The sequence below is a fragment of the Oryctolagus cuniculus genome, chromosome 8, assembly GCF_051225735.1.
Source record: "Oryctolagus cuniculus isolate XC-2025 breed Fujian yellow rabbit chromosome 8, ASM5122573v1, whole genome shotgun sequence".
Classification (NCBI taxonomy): Eukaryota; Metazoa; Chordata; class Mammalia; order Lagomorpha; family Leporidae; genus Oryctolagus; species Oryctolagus cuniculus.
In genome coordinates, this window is record NC_142874.1 from 84,500,988 (window position 1) to 84,521,712 (window position 20,725).

General features: G+C 39.6%; 1 protein-coding gene across 32 annotated transcripts in view; it reads right to left on the reverse strand.

Moving 5' to 3' along the window:
- EGF (epidermal growth factor) overlaps positions 1–20,725 on the reverse strand; it is a 97,305-nt gene that overhangs the window by 22,907 nt on the left and 53,673 nt on the right. For 13 of the 32 annotated variants that reach the window (XR_016212314.1, XR_016212313.1, XR_016212309.1 and 10 more), the window contains 5 exons: positions 12,197–12,364; positions 11,319–11,468; positions 8,245–8,367; positions 1,255–1,371; positions 474–599 (listed from right to left, as the gene is read on the reverse strand). Coding sequence is in view for 14 of the 32 variants with exons in the window: in XM_089302935.1 (XP_089159061.1) it covers positions 474–599; positions 1,255–1,371; positions 8,245–8,367; positions 11,319–11,468; positions 12,197–12,364 (684 nt within the window). In the remaining 18 variants the exon portion in view is untranslated. The remainder of the gene's footprint in view (positions 1–473; positions 600–1,254; positions 1,372–8,244; positions 8,368–11,318; positions 11,469–12,196; positions 12,365–20,725) is intronic. The other 19 variants (XR_016212316.1, XR_016212312.1, XR_016212319.1 and 16 more) reach the window with 3 other exon arrangements.

Genomic DNA, 20,725 nt, shown 5'->3' on the forward strand with positions numbered 1-20,725 from the left:
TAAGTGCCAATGGCTTGAATCTCCCATCTGCTGAACTCATCAGAAACACCTGATGAGCCCCTCCACAGAACCAAGTCACCTTTTTGATCTGCTCATAGCAGTGACTTTCAACAATCCACATCAGCCCTGCATTCACCACATTTCAGTTGCCAAGCTCAGTGACAAAGAAGTGTTGACTGATTCCCCCATGACGGCTCAAATACGGAGTACTAATGAGACACTGGTGACACTGGAAGCCCAGAGAAAGGGCTAGAAAAGCATGGGTTGGTTGATCAAGCAGGGCAAGCACTCAGTGCTGACTGATGCAGCGAGAGCGCAAGGGCACAACCTGACTATTTACCAAGGACTGAAATGTGTCAGTCTTGACATGTGTGTCACCTCAGCTATATCCTGTCTTCTCTCAGCCAACCACACCCACATGTCATCTGCCCAGGGCTGGCCTCCACCCTCCTCCCTTACACACCCAGTCTCACCAAGACAGTGAATCCCATCTCCTTGGTAGCCTTCTGAGCAGTGGCAGACATAGCCACCTTCTGTATTGATGCACTTGGAGGAGACAGGAGGGCAAACTGTGATCCCCATCTCACATTCATCTATATCTGTGGGTAAAAGGTGAACTAGTGAGATATTCAGGCAATCCTGGTAGAAACAGAAATGATAGGAAACAATAAGCATAATCTTATATTCAGTTAATCAGCCAACTATAGGTACTGTTTGCAAAAGTAACGCAAACGTTTGCCTCACGAAGGTAAAGTTAATTTCTGATCCATTTTTAGAGTTCTCATCGTCTGAACAGCTAAGTAGGTATAACTAAATCAGCTTGCTAGAGTTTCAAACCACAAAGACTGAGACTTTTTCAGTAATTACTAACTTATTATTTCCAGGCTATCAATATAAAACAGAAACCTACTAATCTCAATCTATTTATTTAACTAATACTTAGACCCAAGTTTCTGGGGAAGAAAAAAAGTTGTATTTTCATCAGAATTGGTGAATTCATAAATTTGACCTGAACTCAAATTCATGCTTCTTAATTACAGTTCTTCCTCTTAATGCAAAAACAGTATAATGTTCACATTTATGTTTAAATACATGTCTCATATTTTCTATGTGTGCATCCATTATTTTTAACATCTAACAACTTATCCAAACCTGCTGATTACACAAATCCTCCTGAATATTTTGAGTTGGTATGAGAAAAAAGGTTTCTGGTTTATGATTTTCCAAATCTATGTGCTTGGCCTTTGCTCTTACCAGAACAGAGTCTTCCATCCCCAGAAAATCCTTTCAAACACTGGCACGTGGCAGCCTCTCCCTCAGAGACACACTGAGCACGCCCACCACATCCCACAGAAGCACAGTCATCTTGTTCTGCAAACAAGGAGAACCTCATGCCATTATTTCCAGAACTAAGAGGAGAAAATGGATTTTAATGTTCTGTATTCTACAGAACATCCCAGCATTTCCCTACTCAAGTTCTGTGACAGGTTAATTCCAGATAGAAACACTTCATTAACCTGTACGTTATGTTTGTAGTACAGGATCCATATACCAGGTGACTATTTACAAACTCACAACAAACTTCAATATCAGAGGATTATTTGGTATCCAACGAGCCTGGTGTGAACCTATTTATAACCTCTTCTAAAACATTTATAGCTTGACCTACAAAATTATTAAGAATAAACTTAATATAAAAATAATAAATAAAATAAAATAAATAATAAATTATTAAGAATAAACTCAAATTTCAAGAAGCTTTATAACTTATTTAAAAATTCCTAACCATTTGACATATATGAGGAATTGATCTCTTTTTACCTCCCACAAAGATGAATATGTAGTGGGTAGATCTGTTCACCAACATGGCCAAGAGATTCAACCATTAAAAGATTTACTGTCAATTTACTAATAGCATGTTTCAACTGTAATAGAATATAGATAATCAACTATGTATGTTATCAAGATTTATGCAGTGACTTGCAGACCTGCAGGCACTTTTACAAAGTCATGAACCATGTAAGTTAAATGCTGTAAATGGATCATTCCATTTCATACTCCATTGAAATGCAAATGCCCCAGGGGATGGAGTTAAATGCTGAGCCATAAACATGAGCAAGTTTTCTTTCTTTCTTTCTTTCTTTCTTTCTTTCTTTCTTTCTTTCTTTCTTTCTTTCTTTCTTTCTTTCTTTCTTTCTTTCTTTCTTTCTTTCTTTCTTTCTTTCTTTCTTTCTTTCTTTCTTTCTTTCTTTCTTTCTTTCTTTCTTTCTTTCTTTCTTTCTTTCTTTCTTTCTTTCTTTCTTTCTTTCTTTCTTTCTTTCTTTCTTTCTTTCTTTCTTTCTTTCTTTCTTTCTTTCTTTCTTTCTTTTTAGCTACTTACGTTTGTAATCATTTTTCAAATGCCACCCCTCTCCTACTTTCTTAAGAGTTTGGGGGCTCATACATATCACAGTAGGACATAAACTATCATCTGTATATTCACTGGAAAGTTTGCTCATCTGAGTGCAAAAGAGACAAAAGAAACCCTCCAAACCTGCCCATAAATTAAAGACAGCTAAATGATATAAGCAGGACTCAGGTGCCATGTGAATGCAGACACTGGATAACTGTGTTTGAGAAGATTTCTCTTGTGAGAACATATGCCTTTAATGCTTGCTTGATCATCTCCTGTCATTCACAACTCTTCAGAGTTGGGTAAGTTCAGACTAAATCAATTATTCATTTCATTCAGCATTTATTTGGAAGACTACTTCCCAAATCACAAGGCTACTCAGAGTGTAGGATTGACAGTATCGAATTACTCAAGACATTTTTAAGAACTTGCAGAATTACCTCAAATCAGAATATGATTCTGAATTTACTTGGCAACTTGTAAATCCTCATCAGCTTTGCACAATGAAATGTACATGGATATAAAGTTTTCTGTGGGGGCTTGGCTGTAGCCAAAGTTCTGTCTGCCACAAATATCTACACTTACATTTCTCTTCTCTGAAATATAGGTGACAATCTCAGCTAGGCATACGTCTCATGGTTATAAAGACTGGAAGAAAATGTGATTTTTTCTGGGGCTGGCATTGTGGCACATTGGGTTACTTTGTTGCCTGAGATGCTGTCATACCAATGCCCATCCAAGTCCCAGCTGCTCCACTTCCAATCCAGCTCCCTGTAAATGCTCCTAGGAAGCCAAGCAAGATGGTTCAAGTGCTTGGGACCCTGCCACCCACACGGGAGATCCAGATGAAGTTCCAGGCTCCTGGCTAAGGTCTGGCCCAGCCCTAGTGGTTGTGGCTATTTGGGAACTGAACCAGTGGATGGAAAAATCTGTCTCTCTGCCTTTCAAATACATAAAAATAAACAAATATTTTTAAAGTAAAATTTATTAAAAAGTACTCATCATGCATAAGGCCTTACTTAGGGCCAAAATACAATGGTGAAGGATGCAGGCAGGGGCTCTGCTATCTTGCCAAGTAACTGCTGAAGTACAGATAGTCTCTGATTTATGATGATTCAACTTATAGAATTTTCTAAAGCTATACATATCTAGAAGAAATCACATCCCAATTTTTATTTTTTCCCAGGCTAGCAAAATGAGGTACAACACACTTTTGCAATGTGGGACAGTGGCAGCAGTCATGACTACCAGTCAGCCCCACATTAAACTACAGGGCACTGTGTTGCTAAGCTATCATGTTAAGTAGGTGAGATGAATTCAATGCATTTTCAAGTTTGGATATTTTCAACTTCAATGGTCCTACAGGACACAGCCCCAATGTAAGTTGGGGAATATCTGTATAAGCATGATAAGTACAATCAAGGAACTGAACTTGATTCTAAGTTGTAATAGGCAACCTCGCCTGCTCAAAGGTCGGGCATTTAAACTGAGATCTAAAAAATAAACAAGAATTGGAATGGGTAAAAGAGCACTGTGTACTGGGAAAACAACATGTATGTGTTTCAGGCAAGGCTAGTATAACTGAAAAGGGCATAGAAAGCCCAGGACAGAAGGGCTGGTGAACCCTCTTTGAGGACTATGAAGTATCTAGATTTTATTATAAAATCCTAGGGTGGAGTTTTCCAACATTTTTTTCTAGCCATAGACACTTAGATGACATGAAATTCCACTCAGCAATATAAATAAGACCTTTTTATGTTAACCAAGTCAGAATTAAACCTTCATAGGCTGGGACAAAACAGGTACAGAAAGATGAGATATTTTTCACCAACACAATCAGTTTCATCTGTTCTTCAGCAGGGGGATTATAGCCTCCAAGAATAAATCCAAACACAGCCTATTAAGTGTGGACTCACAAATCTTTGGTCACTTCATCACTCTCCCATTCCCACCATGTGCCTGATGTATTATCTGTCATTTACCCTAGCATTAGAGTCCTTCAAATATTAGTCTTTAGTCTATACCTTTGAACAAATGAAAAAAAGAAGAAAAATAAAAAAATGTCTGTGTGTATCAGTATTGCTGCAAATACAGCATTGCAAAACTTTGCTTTATACCTTTGTGAAACCAATGGCTAAGAATGGAACAGAACAGAAACTCCAGAAATAAATCTACATATCTACAACCAACTTATCTTTGACAGAGGAGCTAAAATCAATCCCTGGAGCAAGGAGTTTCTTCAACAAATAGTGCTGAAAAACTGGATCCCCACATGCAGAAGTATGAAACTAGACCCCTACTTTATACCTTATGTAAAAAATCCACTCAAAATGAATCAAGATGTAAATCTATGACCTGATACCATCAAAATAGTAGAGAACATTGGGGAAACTCTGCAAGACATTGGCATAACTTCTTGGAAAAGACCCCAGAAGCACAAAAATCAAAACCAAAATTGACAAATGGGATTACATCAAACTGAGAAGCTTCTGCACTGCAAAAGAAACACAGCAAAGTGAAGAGGCAACCAACAGAATGGGAGAAAATATTTGCAAACCATGCAATTGATAAAAGATTAACATCCAGAATCTATAAAGAGCTCAAAAAATTCAACAACAAAACAAACAATCCAGTTAAGATGTGGGCAAGGGCCAGTGCTGTGGCATAGTGGGTAAAGCCGCCGTGATGTCATCCCAAATGGACACCAGTTTGAATCCTGGCTGCTCCTCTTCTGTTCCAGCTCTCTGCTGTGGCCTGGGAAAGCAGTGGAGATGGCCCAAGTGTTTGGGCCTCTGCATCCATGTGGGAGACCCAGAAGAAGCTCCTGGCTCCTGGCTGCAAATCAACTCAGTTCCAGACATTGAGGCCATCTGGGGAGTGAACCAGTGGATGAGACTTGGCTTTCTCTTTCTGCCTCTGCCTCTCTCTGTAACTCTCTCAAATAAATAAATAAATAAATAATTTTTTTAAAAGAAATGGGCAAAGGGGCTGGTGCTATGGTGTAGCAGGTTAAGCAGTGTTGGAATCCCATATGGGTGCCAGTTCCGGTCCTGGCTGCTCTACTTCCAACCCAGCTCCCTGCTAATGCACCTGGGAAAGCAGAGGAAGATGGTTCAAATCCTTGGGCCCTGAACCCACATGGGAGACCTGGAAGAAACTCCTGGCTCCTGGTTTTAGAACAACCCAGCTCTGGCCATTGCAGCCATTTGAGGAGTGGACCAGAAGACGGAAGATATTCTCTCATTCTCTCTCTCTCTCTCTCTCTCTCTCTCTCTCTCTGCCTCTCTATAATTCTGCCTTTCAAATTAATAAATAAATCTTTTGTAAAAATGAGCAAAAGACTTGGACAGGCATTTTTTAAGAAAGGAAATTCAAATGGCCAACACACACTTGAGAAAATGCTCGGGATCACTAGACATCAGGGAAATGCAAATCAAAACCACAATGAAGTTTCTCCTCACTCCAGTTACAATGGCTCTCATACGGAAATCAACAAACAACAAATGCTGGTGAGATATGGGAGAAAAAGGTATCTTAATCCACTTGTGGTGGGAATGTAAACTCGTGCAGCCACTGTGGAATACAGTATGGAGATACCTCAGAAATCTAAATACAGACCTACCATATGATCCAGCCATCCCACTCCTGGGAATTTACCAAACCAAAAGAAATCAGCATATGAAAGAGTTATCTGTACCCCCATGTTCACTGCAGCACAATTCATAATAGTTGAGACATGGAATCAACTCAGATTTCCATCAACTGTTGATTTATAAAGAAATTATGGTGTATATATATACCATGGAGTACTATTCAACTGTAAAAATTAATGAAATCCTATCTTTTGCAACAAGATGGACACAACTAGAAATGATTATACTTAGTAAAATAAGCCAGTCCCAAAAAAGACAGATACCATATGTTTTCCCTGATCCAAGGTAACTAATAGAGTACCTAAAATGTAATGTATTAGAATGAAATGAACATTGTGAGATTCAATGATTGTTTACAGCCCTTGTCTCTTCCATTGAGAAACTGTTTTTTTTTTTCTTCATACTATTTTTTGAACTCTTTTACTTCACGTAGGGTTAATTTACAATCATTAAGTAAGCTGAAACTAGATCTTTGTAAAAATTAAGAGTGGGAATGGGAGAGGGAGGGTGGATAGGGTTGGCAGTATCATTATGTACCTGAATTTGTATATATGAAATACATGAAATTTATATAACTTAAATAAAATTTGAAAAAAGAAAAAAGAATGTTACAGTTTTAATTATCTGTGATTACTTTAAAATGTACTGTATATGGGTGAAATGGTTATTTTTCCATTCAATTATTATTTATAGCTAGTCTATTCCCAGTAAACTAGACTCTTTTTGCTTTTTATTTGTTAATTTCTTATTTGGTGAAGTATTAAGCCTTTCTACTGTAATATAAATTTAAAATATGTTATCTCAAAAACTAAAAAAAGAAAGAAAGGGAGCAGGAAGAAGAATGAAAGGGAAAGAGAGGAGGAGGGAGGAAGGGAATATAATTATGTCCTTAGAACTGTATCTACAAAGCACACTGAATCTGTTAAAACATTAATTAAAAATTAGGGACCAGGACTGTGGCATAGTGGGTGAAGTTCCACCTGTGGCACTTTGGTCCCAGCCACTCCACTTTCCATCCAGCTCCCTGCTGATAACCTGGGAAAGCAGTGGCAGACAGCCTAAGTGCTTGGGCCCCTGCACCCTCATGGGGGCCCCAGAAGAAGCTCCTAACGGTGGCTTCCATATGGTCCAGTCTTGGCCATTGAGGCCATTTGGGGAGTAAACCAGCAAATGGAAGACCTCTCTCTCTACAGACAAAATCTGGGGTGAAGCACTTGCTTAAATGTTTTAATGTGGGGTTTTCAGACTTTTTTTTTTAACCATAAATGTTTTGCTCAAACAAAATGTCACTTAGTGATATAACCAAAGAAAATGTTGCAAAGCATTGCTAATTCAAGGGCACCGACCTAGAAGGAAGGAGGGTGGGTACTGCAGAAGCTCTAGGGCTTAGCTAAACCCTAAACTCTCTTTGAAACCTACCGGCCTAGTTAGTGAATATGGACGAGTCTTCAAAATGTTCATGGAAATACATATTATGAAAACACTATGCATGAATAGCAACACTTTTTGAACCAAAATAAACTTATCTTTTAACTCATTTTCCACAAACTTTTTAAAGCACCATTGTAGAACATAAGAAAACATAAAAATCTTAGTTTCCCTAAACTTGTTGCATACAGAATGAACTGCTTATCATTTTGGATGAATGTGCAACAGAGAATTCCAACATTTGCTGTTTATGGACTTTCTGCAGCAGTAGAAGCAATCAACCTATATTTGCTTGTCAATTACTATCAGTTCTTCATCTTCATGGAAGTACAGCTTGATGAACCAAATTCCCCAAATGTTAGACATGGACAGGGATACATTTAAATCTACTATGTCCTATTTTCTACTTTTGTTTCCAAGCTATACTGGGATCTTAAAAAAGTTCATGGAAAATCTAAAGTATGAAAAGTTGCATGAACTTCAAAATTTTTTACACCAAAATAATCTTTTAATTCCATTTTCCTCAAACTGGTTAAAGTAGTCTTGTATCTCTTCAAAGAACATTCATTCTAAAAACTCTCAAGGTACACAGTTTTTATGTGTAGTCTAATATGGAGGCATCTCCCTCAGGCATCCTGTCCAAAGAGAAGGACTGGATTCTAAGGTTTGGTGTCATTAACTTTGTGTGGGTTTAGCCAACATTAAGAGAGAATACAGAATTTCTCATGTATCAGACAGAAACTGCTGGAACCAAGGCAGTGCTGCTCATACCTGACACCATGATCTCAGTCACCAGCATGTGTTGAGATTCTGTAACATTATCTTCTGAGGATCTACTCTTCAACAAGGTGTCCAATGGTGTTGCTTGGTTACTTGGATCTGCTTCACCACCTGCTGAAGGTTAACAGATTCAATTAGTTTGGCTTTCCTATTTCAAGGGACGTGTGTTTTAATTCATATTTATGGCTAATTCACTGATTGTCAGTTCAGACTCATTCTGGCATAAGAGGATTCCCGGAAACTGGCAGGGTCTGGGTGATTCAGGAAACCTCACTCTGCTATCCCATATCCTTCCAGTTTCACTCAATGCACCTAAATATTTGGAGGGTAGGGAGCAAGGAGGGAAAGAGGGTAGGGCTCTTTTAGCCTCTATCAAATACCAAATTCCTTATGAACACAGTTGATAATCCCAGGCTGCCTTTATTGATGACCTACTAGAGGGATGATCTCCCCAGCCTGTCTTCCATACACACGCCCTGACCTTTAAGTTGCTTTTATGTTTACATTAGCTTCATATTATCTGCATGTTAAAATATGAAAGGACATAAAGAAGCCATGATGTAATAGCGGCATGGGATTCCTGTATGCTCCTTCCCATTCACCCAAAAACATGGAGAAATGGATTCTCTAAGGCAGCAGTTCTCTAAATTGTGCTGTGTGGACCCTCGGAGGACCCAATGCACAAAGTTCATTTGGTCAAAACTGTGTATTAATAATTGGATGGTCTTTGCTTCTTTTCACTGTGTTCACTTGCATTGATACAGCCAAAGCACTAGTCAAAGCAATGACACCAAATTCTACACATTTTTTTAAATGTTTCGCAAGAAGATTGTACTTAAGAAATAAGAGTTATTAATTTGTAAAACTCTCAACCATTGACTGTATAGCTTTGCGATAGTCTGTTTTATAAAAGGAACAACACACATTATTAGTTTCCATGCATACTGAAGCAATGGCGGCTGTCGAGAGGAAAAGCACTTAAGCATTTAAGCAATTTTTTGGGGACTAGCCTCTTTTCCCTCCATGTGACATGATTTTTACTTTAAAAAATTGGCAGACAAATTGTGCTATTAAGACTTGGGTATTCGGCAAGCATTTTCTCAAAATGAATGAAGTGAGTCTGTCACTTCAAGGACAACAACTAACTGTGTTTGTTGTCACTGTCAAAATCCACATTGCCACTGAGCTTTAAGAGACTACTGGCTTTGGTACAGTATCAAAAGAACACTATTCAAAAAGACATTTAAAAGGGGATTAAATAGTATTCCCTTTTACAACCTCACATCAGTGAGAGGCCAGATTTTCTTTACTGATTAAAAAAAGAAAAACACAACAACAGACTGAACACAGAAGTGGCTATGAGAGTCCAGCTGTCCTCTATTAAGTCAGACATCAAAACCATGTATAAATGCAAAACAACACTGCTCTTCTCACTATAGGCCTTTTCATTTAAAAAATATACTTATTTCAGTTTTGTAAAAATGTACTTTTAATAGACAATGGATTTATGGTTGTAATTTCAATATAAATCTTTAAATTTTGTTTTAATTTTAATATCGTGAACATTGACAGATAGGCACAGATAAAAACTCTTTGTAGCTCTCAATTTTTAAGAGTTTATAAAGGGGTCAAAACTAAGAGTCGCCGGCACACCGGGTTCTAGTCCCGGTCGGGGCGCCGGATTCTGTCCCGGTTGCCCCTCTTCCAGGCCAGCTCTCTGCTGTGGCCAGGGAGTGCAGTGGAGGATGGCCCAGGTGCTTGGGCCCTGCACCCCATGGGAGGCCAGGAAAAGCACCTGGCTCCTGGCTCCTGCCATCGGATCAGCGCGGTGCGCCGGCCGCAGCGCGCCAACCGCGGCGGCCATTGGAGGGTGAACCAACGGCAAAGGAAGACCTTTCTCTCTGTCTCTCTCTCTCACTGTCCACTCTGCCTGTCAAAAAAAAAAAAAATAAAAAAAATAAAAAAAAAAAAAACTAAGAGTTTTGAAACTGTTGTCCTAAGCAGAGAAAGTAATAGAAAACTTTGAAAATCACCAAAATATCCAATTCTGTTCTATGGATAGATAAATCCATTTATTTGTTATCTATCTATATGTTGACTGTGCCTACTAGATAATCACAAAGTCTTTAAAAATGCTTTAATAAAATTTAAATTACTATTGACTCATTTTTGGTAGAAACATATCAAGAGGTGAGTCCAAAAATGCCTAAATTCTTTGGTACACACATTGAAGGGAGGCAAATCAGTACTACTGGTTACACATCACACTTGGTTTCCTTTTCATTTCTCTTCCTCAAAATCATATTTAGTTTGTTAAAAAGTGGATGAAAGCCTTCTCAGGTTAAATTTCTCACACTTTTCTTTTTTTAAATCAAAGACTTTAATTCTTTTTCTTTTTTTATTTGACAGATAGACAGTGAGAGAGGCAGAGAGAAAGGTCTTCCTTCTGTTGGTTCACCCCCCAAATGGCTGCTACAGCCAGAGCTATGCCGATCCGAAGCCAGGAGCCAGGTGCTTCCTCATGGTCTCCCATGTGGGTACAGGGGCCCAAGCACCTGGGCCATCCTCCACTGCCTTTCCATGCCACAGCAGAGAGCTGGACTGGAAGAGGAGTAACCGGGACTAGAACTGGTGCCGATATGGGATACCAGCGCTGCAGGCGAGGGATTAACTGAGTGAACCACAGTGCCAGCCCCAAGACTTTACTTCTTATATTAATACCTGCTTGTGGTTGAGGGGTTGTATATGACTACCTCTAAAATTGAGGACATAGAACTTCTAAACAATACATCTCTAAACATTTTTACAAATTTGAGAAAATGCATGGACCCACTCAACAGCAAATGGGAAAATGTTGGGATTACAACTTAAGACTTTTACAATTAGAGGCCAGTGTCTAAGGAACCCAAAACTTAGAAGGGAAGAACTCAAACATACTCTTAGCTTTCTTAAACACAGAAGTTTTTAGTAACAGAATTAGAAATCAGTAGAAGTACAGGGACAGTTGTACAGCTGTATTCCTGAGCCACAGCAGGGTACTTTAGCTACATAACTTATCAAGTTACCTGCCCACATCTGAACAGCATTTAGAGACAAGCACTTTTTCCCATCTGGGGATTTCATAAAACCTTCACGACACGAACACTGAGCAGTTCCAAATCTCCCTTCGCAAATATGTTCACAGCCTCCATTTTGATGTAAGCAGGGATCTGCTCCTAGTAGAGAAGAGAGGCAAATTCACAGATGGATTTGGAGATGAAAGGGATGTTGTTGATGCAAATCACAGTCTACAGCTTTTGGGAACGAAAACTGACAGAATCTAAACAGAGAGTGTGTTGAGAGCTGTTTCCGAAGAGTTCCCATAATGAGCTCCTGATTCTAAGAGAAGCTCCGAATGCCACTGCCTTCTGAGTATTTACTGAGTACAGACAGTGCTCTGGTTCAAGGAGCTCTTTAGTCAGATGTGATTCCTATTTGCTGACTCACCATCTAGCCAGACTGACAAAGGGCAATTCAGAAAGAAGAGCAACTGTAGGCAGTTGGGTGCCTTTTGCATTTGCCTACTCCTGGCTGACACTCACTCCCCAGCACTCTCAGGAGGAGGGCAAAGACCCAAGTGTGTGTGGAGGCTTCCAGGACAGGTATCTAAACTGCCTACCCTCAGTGCCTTTAACCCAAGGGTGTTGGGAATGTAGCCAGCATGTAAAATCTGTTCAGGAAAAAGAAAAGATATTGAAAGGATAAAGGCCCAAATTACCAAAATTACCAAATTGAGGATAAAGACTAAGTTACCAAACTACCAGACCGTCTTAGTTTAAATGAAGTCCAAATCTCAAAAAATGTTAATATCTCTGCAGATTACTCTGCCCCTGCTGCCCACCATCAATTAAAATAGTCACAGATTATGTAGCCAAGGAATGACTGCGTTACTTCTCCCGTGTACCTGGTTTTGCCAATGGATGGACCACAACCAGTGATGAGGGCTTCAGCATGCTGCCTCGCAGACGTACCCTGTTTTTGCCAGTCCTCTTGTTCATTCTTATTACCGATGGCATAGCCCAATCTGAGAACCACACATGATCCTCAAAAACAGCTACAGCAAATGGATGACCTGGAAATAATTCAGACCCATTAGGTATACCCTTATCTTGGTGATGAAAATTTACAAAAAGACAGGTTTGAAACTAACACAGTTCCAATACTAAAGCAGGACTTTGGCTGCTCAGATAAGGTACAAGCTATTGGTTTACAATCACGTAAAGGAGAACCCATAGAATAAAGGACCCCTCATTTGAGAATGGGAGCCTGGCCGTATGAAGTCCTAGGAAAGCCCATTATCATCCAACCTTCGGAAAGTGAGAGAATGTAGGCTGATTTAAATGCACCAAGAAGTAGGTAAGGTGGGCATTTACTGTGATCAGCACATCTGTCACTATTTACATATTAAGCTCCAGTGAGTTAATTTTATGCTATGCTCTTTGCCCTGGGTTCCTTGTCTTTTGAGTGGTAGTTACACACAGTAGACCAAATCCACAGGTTAAAAATGTTTCAAATATTTAAAACAATTAACAGTCTCCCCAAAGTCTCATGTCTACCAATACATTTTCCTGCATTAGTCCCCCTCAACACACACATGTCCCTTCTTCTCTCTCCTCTTACCTACCATTAGTCCACTGACACGTGCTCCTGCTGTCATCCTTCCTGCCTTCTCTATGCCCTTGATCCATCAATAATTACCATTTCACTCTTTCATACCACTAGCTACTATTCCTCAGTCTATTAATGTCCTACCTTCACCTCCTCATCCCCTCTGGCTTCTCCTTGTCTCTTTCCTTACCTTCCTAGTCAATTGATTTTTAATTTGAAAGGAATAGACAGAGAGAGAGAGAGCGAATCTTCAATCTGTAGGTTCACTCCCCAAAATGCCTGCAACAGAAGGGCTGTGCCAAGCCAAAGTCAGGAGTCTGAAACCCAATCTGGATCTCCCACATGGGTGGCAGGGACTCAAGTACTTGAGCCATCACCTCCCACTTCTCAGGGTGTACATTTTCAGGAAGCTGGGATTAAAAGTTGAGTAGAGACTGGAATCTAGGAAATGTGATATGGAATGCAGGCATTCCAAGTGGCATCTTAACTGCTCCCCCCAAATACCTGCCACAAAATCAAGCTTTTAAGAGTCATTTATTATCTACTGCCTCCATTTTCATGGCCCTTATTGAATCCTAAATGGGTTTCATTCCGAGCCTACCTTGACCAAACCCAGGTCAGGTCTTCACACCACTGAAACAGCTCTGATAATATATTCACGAACTTAATAAGCAGGGAAATGTTTTAACATGCTCTCTCAAACAGTTGGAAACTAAAATTAAACAGGCCCAAACTTGGAAGTTTGAGTCAAGTCCACTCACATTCCTGAGGTCAATATTTTTGCCTATGAACAAACGATTTGATGAATTAGAATGAATGTTTCCCTCTACTGGCAGCAAACTCAAATGACTTGTCTTAGTGACATCGAGTCTCTACTCATTATTGATCAGAATCATTAAGATTCATTTTATTCTTTAGCCTTTTGTCCCAAATTACAGCGGTCTCCCCCATCTATAGGAATTATCCAAGGTGTTCTGCAGACACTTGAAATCATTCGTAATACCAAACCTATATTCATATATTGTTTTTTTCCTGTATGAGAGACCTTCAAATAAATTCATGCAGCATACATATTATGAAAAAACTATGCAGGGATTTAAAAAACTTTTGGCACCAAAATCAACTTATCTTTTAATTCTATTTCCTACGAACTTTGAAGTATTCTCATACATACATTCATATAGTAAATTTTTTATATTAGGCACAGTGAAAGATTACAAATAATAATAGAACAATTATAACTACTTGCTATAACAAAAGCTATATAAAATTTATGAATTGCTAATTTCTGTCATTTTTCCATTTAATGTTTTCAGACTACAACTGACCATAGGTAGCTAAAACTATGGAAAGTAAAACCTTAGATGAGGGGGTCTTACTGTAAAACCATAAGAATAGCAACAAGATTTTTCATATATCTATACTTCTTTTCATTGTGGTACCACACAGTTTGCCATTTTAACCATTTCTAACTGAACCATTCAGGAGAGTAAGTACTAGTAAGTACATCCATAAACTGTTACACAATTGATCTCTAGACCTTTACATCTTGTAAGCCTGAAACTCTGAACCCATCAAACAGCTCTGCATTTCCTTCCCCTTCATCCTCTGGCAATCACCATTCTACTGTTTCCATAGTGTGACAGCTCCAGATATTTCCACTAAAGAGGAGCAGCAGCAGCTGTTACAGAAAGTGCTGGCAGCCACCGATCTGGACGCTGAGGAAGAGGTGGTTGCTGGAGAATTCGGCTCCAAGTCCAGCCAGGCATCACGCCGCTTCGGCACCATGAGTTCCATGTCCGGGGCCGATGACACGGTATACATGGAGTACCACTCATCCCGGAGCAAGGCCACCACGAAACACGTGCACCCCCTCTTCAAGCGCTTCAGGAAGTGACGCCCTCGCGGCCTAGCTGGCTGAACCCCGACCCCTGGCGCCTGCACTGGGCAGGGATCTTGAATGCGTATCCACGTGCTGTTGTGCAGTGAGCCCAGCTGAGCCAACCCGGGTCTGCCACCTGCTGTGTGTTCTGCCGTGTGCTCATCAGGGTTTAAAAACTAAGCAGACTGTTTAGACAAATGAGGGCGTGGGTCTTTCCTGTATATTAAAATTTGTAATATGTAAGGTATATTTATCTTCATGTTCTCCTAAAGCATAAACGGAACATTTTACCAAAAAAAAAAAAAAAAAAATAGGCAGAATTGTACAGCACTTGTCTCTCTGTGACTGGTTTATTTCACTTAGCATAATGTACCCAAAGTTCATCCACGTTGAGGCACATGTTAGAATTAGCTATATGACTTTAACTCATAACAAAGGCTGAACTGTGTTTTTTCCTGCTGCCTGGGGAACTGCCAGTGTGACTACCTGCACAGCACCTAGGTGAAGATGTTTGAGTGGCATCTGACATGTTGAATGGTTGCTGAGAGTGTGCTGCAAACCCAAATGTGCAATCTGCATGGTTTATCAGGGGTACTTTTTATGACTGTGCAGCCAAAGTTTTATTTCTTTTAAAATCAACTCTGGAGAGTTTTGTTCGCAGTTTTCCTCCCATTTAGGCTAAACTCAACCCATATCTTTCCTGGAAATAAGGAGGGCATCTTATCTTCCCAGAAGAGGTTATTGTTCCTTACTGACTCCCCTTTTCCCTTAAATTCTTACTAAACCTGGTATTTCTATTATTTTAAAAAAAATTAGCTATAGTGTTTCAACAGATACCCCAAACTAGACATAATCTTCCTTATTTTTTAAATACAAGAGGCACAATCAGTTGCATTTTAAAATTAAGAATGAATTACTTCAACCTTTCCTTTAAAAATCCTGGCAGTAGGTATTCAATCTAGCAGTTAAATGTTTATATCTACGTCAGTGTACCTGAGTTTGATTCCAGGCTGTGGCTCCTCATTCCAGCTTACCAACTAATGCAAATTCTGGGAGACAGAAGCAATGGCTCCAGTAATCAGATTCCTGCCACCCATTGGGAAGATGTGGATTGCATTCCCATCTGCCAGATTTGGCCATGATCTAGCTCAGGCTGTTGCAGATGCTTGGGTAATGAACTAGTGGTTGGGAGTACACTCTCTTTTCTCCTCTTATCCCAATAAATAAAATAATGAATTAGAGTTGACAGGTGTCAGTAGATGGCAGTTGACAGTGCCAGTAGATGGCACTATAATGATGAGAATGGTTAGATTATTTAATACAAAATTATTTGAAAATGCCCATCAATAGAAAGTCATTAGTTATAGATTACAGTAAAAACACATATCATTCACAAAATATCTGATATGCTTTTTTTTTAAAAGAATATGGTGTCTTTATATTCTGGTTAGGAATTTTCAAATCCCATTCTACCCTTTTATACCAAAGCTATAGGTTTACATTTACAAATATTTAAGCAATGTATTTTTAAAAATACTGTATGTAGGGGTTGCTACTGTTTGCAGTGGGTTAAAGCCCCAGCCTGCAATGCCAACATCCCATATGGGTACCAGTTCAAGTCCTGGCTACACCTATTCCAATCCAGCTCTCTGCCATGGCCTGGGAAAGCAGTAGAAGATGGCCCAAGTCCTTGGGTCCATGCACCCTTGTGGGAGACCTGGAAGAAGTTCCTGGCTCCTAGCTTCAGATCAGCTCAACTCCGGACATTGCAGTCATCTGGGGAGTGAACCAGCAGATGGAAGATATCTCTTTCTTTCTCTCTCTCTCTCTCTCTCTCTTTCCCTCCCTCCCTCCCTCTCCCTCTTTGGCTCTACCTCTCTCTTTAACTCTGCCTTTCAAACAAATAAAATAAATCTTAAAAAATACTGTATATATTCCACCATTATCCATGATTTCATAAAAATCACACAGGCTCCACTGTATCTCTACTTCCTATTTAGAATCAATAAATATTTTTTAAAGAGCATGAGTGGATAAAGTTGAAGATTGTATACAAGTTTATTATTTACTGTAAGCATTTAATTTTTAAAGAATCTTAGAATTCTATAAAATTTTAAATTAATTTATTTTGTTCTATTTCATGTATAATGAAAATATAGACATTTATGACCTCTAAAACTAAAGAGGAGTGAGAATCCTGTGCAGTGGCTAGAACATCACGAGGCTCCCCTCCTCTTATTGGAGTGCCTGGACTCAAGTGCTGGCCCCACTCCTGATTCCAGTTTCCTACCAATTTGTACCCTCAGAGACAGCAAGTAATGGCGCAAGTGGCTGGCTCCCTGCAACCTACATGGGACGTCCTGACTCAGTTCCTGGCTTCTGACTTCAGCCTGGCCGAGTTCTGGCTGTTGCAGGTACTTAGGGAGTGAATCAGCAGATAATGTTCTCACTCTCCCTCTTTCTCTGTCTGCCTTTCAGTAAGTAAAAATAAACATTTCTAAACTTTTTAAACCAAAGGAATAAGCAAAAATATATCTTTTGCAAATTATTAATTTGTTAGATTATTCCTAAACAAGAAACCATGTTTTTTCATCTTCCCAACCAAATAATGTCTAAATCTCCAAATCATCTTTAACACCTCCCTGGCTCTCTTGTTCTATATCCAATCTGTTACCAAATCCTCTCAATTTCTCATTCACAAACACCTTTAATAGCCTTCAATTCACTTTTAAATAACAATGTTCTAGGTCAGGCCTTCATTAACTCTTGCATGGACACCCATGTAGCCTCTTAACTGATTTCCGTTCTCCAAATTCCAACCTACCCTTTATCCTGTTTCATAAGTGATTGGTTATCCTAAGATACCATCTGCTGAAGAATATTCAATAGCTCCCTAGTAAATTCAGAATAAATTTCAGTCAATATATCCTAGCAGTACCAACATATTAAGACCAAGCTCTTGGCCGGCGCCGTGGCTCACTAGGCTAATCCTCCGCCTTGCGGCGCCGGCACACCGGGTTCTAGTCCCGGTCAGGGCGCCGGATTCTGTCCCAGTAGCCCTTCTTCCAGGCCAGCTCTCTGCTGTGGCCAGGGAGTGCAGTGGAGGATGGCCTGAGTACTTGGGCCCTGCACCCCATGGGAGACCAGGAGAAGCACCTGGCTCCTGCCATCGGATCAGCGCAGTGCGCGGGCCGCAACGCGCCAGCCGCGGCGGCCATTGGAGGGTGAACCAACGGCAAAAAAGGAAGACCTTTCTCTCTGTCTCTCTCTCTCACTGTGCACTCTGCCTGTCAAAAAAAAAAAAAAAAAAAAAAAGACCAAGCTCTACCATCTATTTGCCACATGGCCAAATTCAAATGTTCTCTTTGCTGATTTCCTGAGTCAAAATGAATCTCCTACTGCTTATATAACCTCATGGCCATTTGCACTCATCTTTTACTAGTAAGCATAGGCTATAATGTTTTAAAGTTTATGAAAATGCACAACACACCATGCAAACTCTCAAAATACCATAGGGAAGAAAATATTATTCTTCATACATGATATCAATTGACTGATATTCATTAATACCTAAAAGTGAGATTACCACTTTTGTGAAATGATATTTTCTTTTTTTTTCCCCAAATAAGTCTTTCATTTAATGAGTACAAATTTCATAAGTACAACTTTAGGAATATACTGATTCTTCCCACCATACCTGCCCTCCCACCCCTACTCTCACCCCACTTCCTCCTCCCTCTCCCATACCCAGTCGCATTTTCCATTAAGATTCAGTTGCAATTAACTTTATACATGGAAGACCAACTCTATACTAAGTAAAGATGTCAACAACTTGCACACACACATAGACACACACACACACACACACACACACTGTTTGAGAACAAGTATTACAGTTAATTCTCATAATAAAACTCATTGAGGATAGAAGTCCTGCATGGGAAGTAAGTGCCCACTGACTCCTGCTGTTAATTTAACAACTAACACTCTTATGTATGATGTCAGTGATCACCTGAGGCTCTTGATATGAGCTGCCAAGGCTACAGAAGCCTTTTGAATTCACAATCTATCAGTATTTAGACAAGGCCATAAGCATAGTGGACGTTCTCTCCTCCCTTCAGAGAAAAGTACATCCTTCTTTGATGGCCACTTCTTTCCACTGAGCCCTCACTCACAGAGATCCTTCATATAGGAAATGTTTTTGTTTTCCATGCCTGAAATGCTCTCATGGGCTTTTCAGCCAGACCAGAATGCCTTAAGGGCTGATTCTGAGGTCAGAGAGCTATTTAAAGCAATTGTCATTCTATGAGTCTGCTGTGTGGGCTACTTCCCATGTTGGAACATTCTCTCCTTTTTAATTCTATTATTATTACCAGACACTTGATCTTCTTTATATGATCCCTTTAACACTTAATCCTATCTATATGGTCATTTTAACACTTAAAATGGTCACTTTAACACTTAAGATGACATTTTTACCACCTAGCTTAATGGAATTTTGGGTCCCATGGCAAGTTTTTAAACTGTACCCTTAGATGTAAGTCCATAGGAATGTACGCAGAACTACATAGATTTAAAGTTATAAACCTATGCCTCCCTATCTTATTTCCACTCATTTTTTACTGAGATCTATTTTAAACTGACTTTATTATATAAGATTAACTCTATGTTAAGTAAAGAGTTCAACAAATAGTATGAAGAAGAGGGGAAAAAACAACACTGTTCCTTGACAGTCAAGACAAGGGCTGTTCAAATAATTGCTTCTCAAAGTGTCAATTCCACTTCTACAGATTTCCTTTTAGGTGCTCTGTTAGTTATCACGGATCAGGGAGAACATATGGTATTTGTCCCTTTGGGACTGGCTTATTTCACTAAGTATGATGTTTTTCATATTCTTTCATTTTGTTGCAAATGACCATATTTCATTTTTTTTAACCACTGTGTAGTATTCCATAGAATACATATGCCATAATTTCTTTATCCAGTCTTTAGTTGACAGGCATTTAGGTTGACTCCATGTCCTAGCTATTATGAACTGAGCTGCAATAAACATGGGGTGCAGATAACTCTTTTATTTGTTGATTTCATTTCCCTTGGGTAAATTTCCAGCAGTGGGATGGCAGGGGCATATGGTAGGTCTATGTTCAGATTTCTGAAGCATCTCCAAAAGGTCTTCCATAATGGCTTTACCAGTTTACATTCCCATCAACACTGGATTAGGTTACCTTTCCCTGCATCCTCACCAGCATTTGTTTGTTGATTTCTGTATGAAAGCCATTCTAACTGTGGTGAGGTAAAACTCATTGTGGTTTTGATTCGCATTTCCCTGACAGCTACTGATACTGAACATTTTTTCATGCGCCTGTTGACATTTGGATTTCCTCTTTTGAAAAATGTCTGGAGCCAGCACTGTGGCATATCAGGTAAAGCTGCTGCCTGCAGGAATGGCATCCCATATGGATGCTGGTTCAAGTCCCGGCTGCCCTACTTTCAATCCAGCTCTCTGCTATGGCCTAGGAAAGCAGTGAAAATGGCCCAAGTCCGTGGCCCCCTGCACCCACGTGGGAAGACCCAGAGGAAGCTTCTCAATCCTGGCATAGCTCCAGCCATTGCAGCCAACTGGGAAGTGAACCAGCAGATGAAAAACCTCTCTTTCTCTGCCTCTCCATCTCTCTCTGTGCAACTCTGACTTTCAAATTAATAAATCTTTTAAAAAGAAAAGAAAACTGTCTACTTAAGTCTTTGGCCCATTTCTAACTGGGTTGGTTGTTTTGTTTTGTGAATTTTCTTGATCTCTCTCTATATTCTGGTTATTAATCCTTTATCAGTTGCATAGTTTGCAAATAATTTCTCTCATTCTGTTGGTTGCCTCTTCACTTTCCTGAGTTTTCTTTTGCAGTACAGAAGTTTCTCAATTTGATGTAATCTCATTTGTTAATTTTG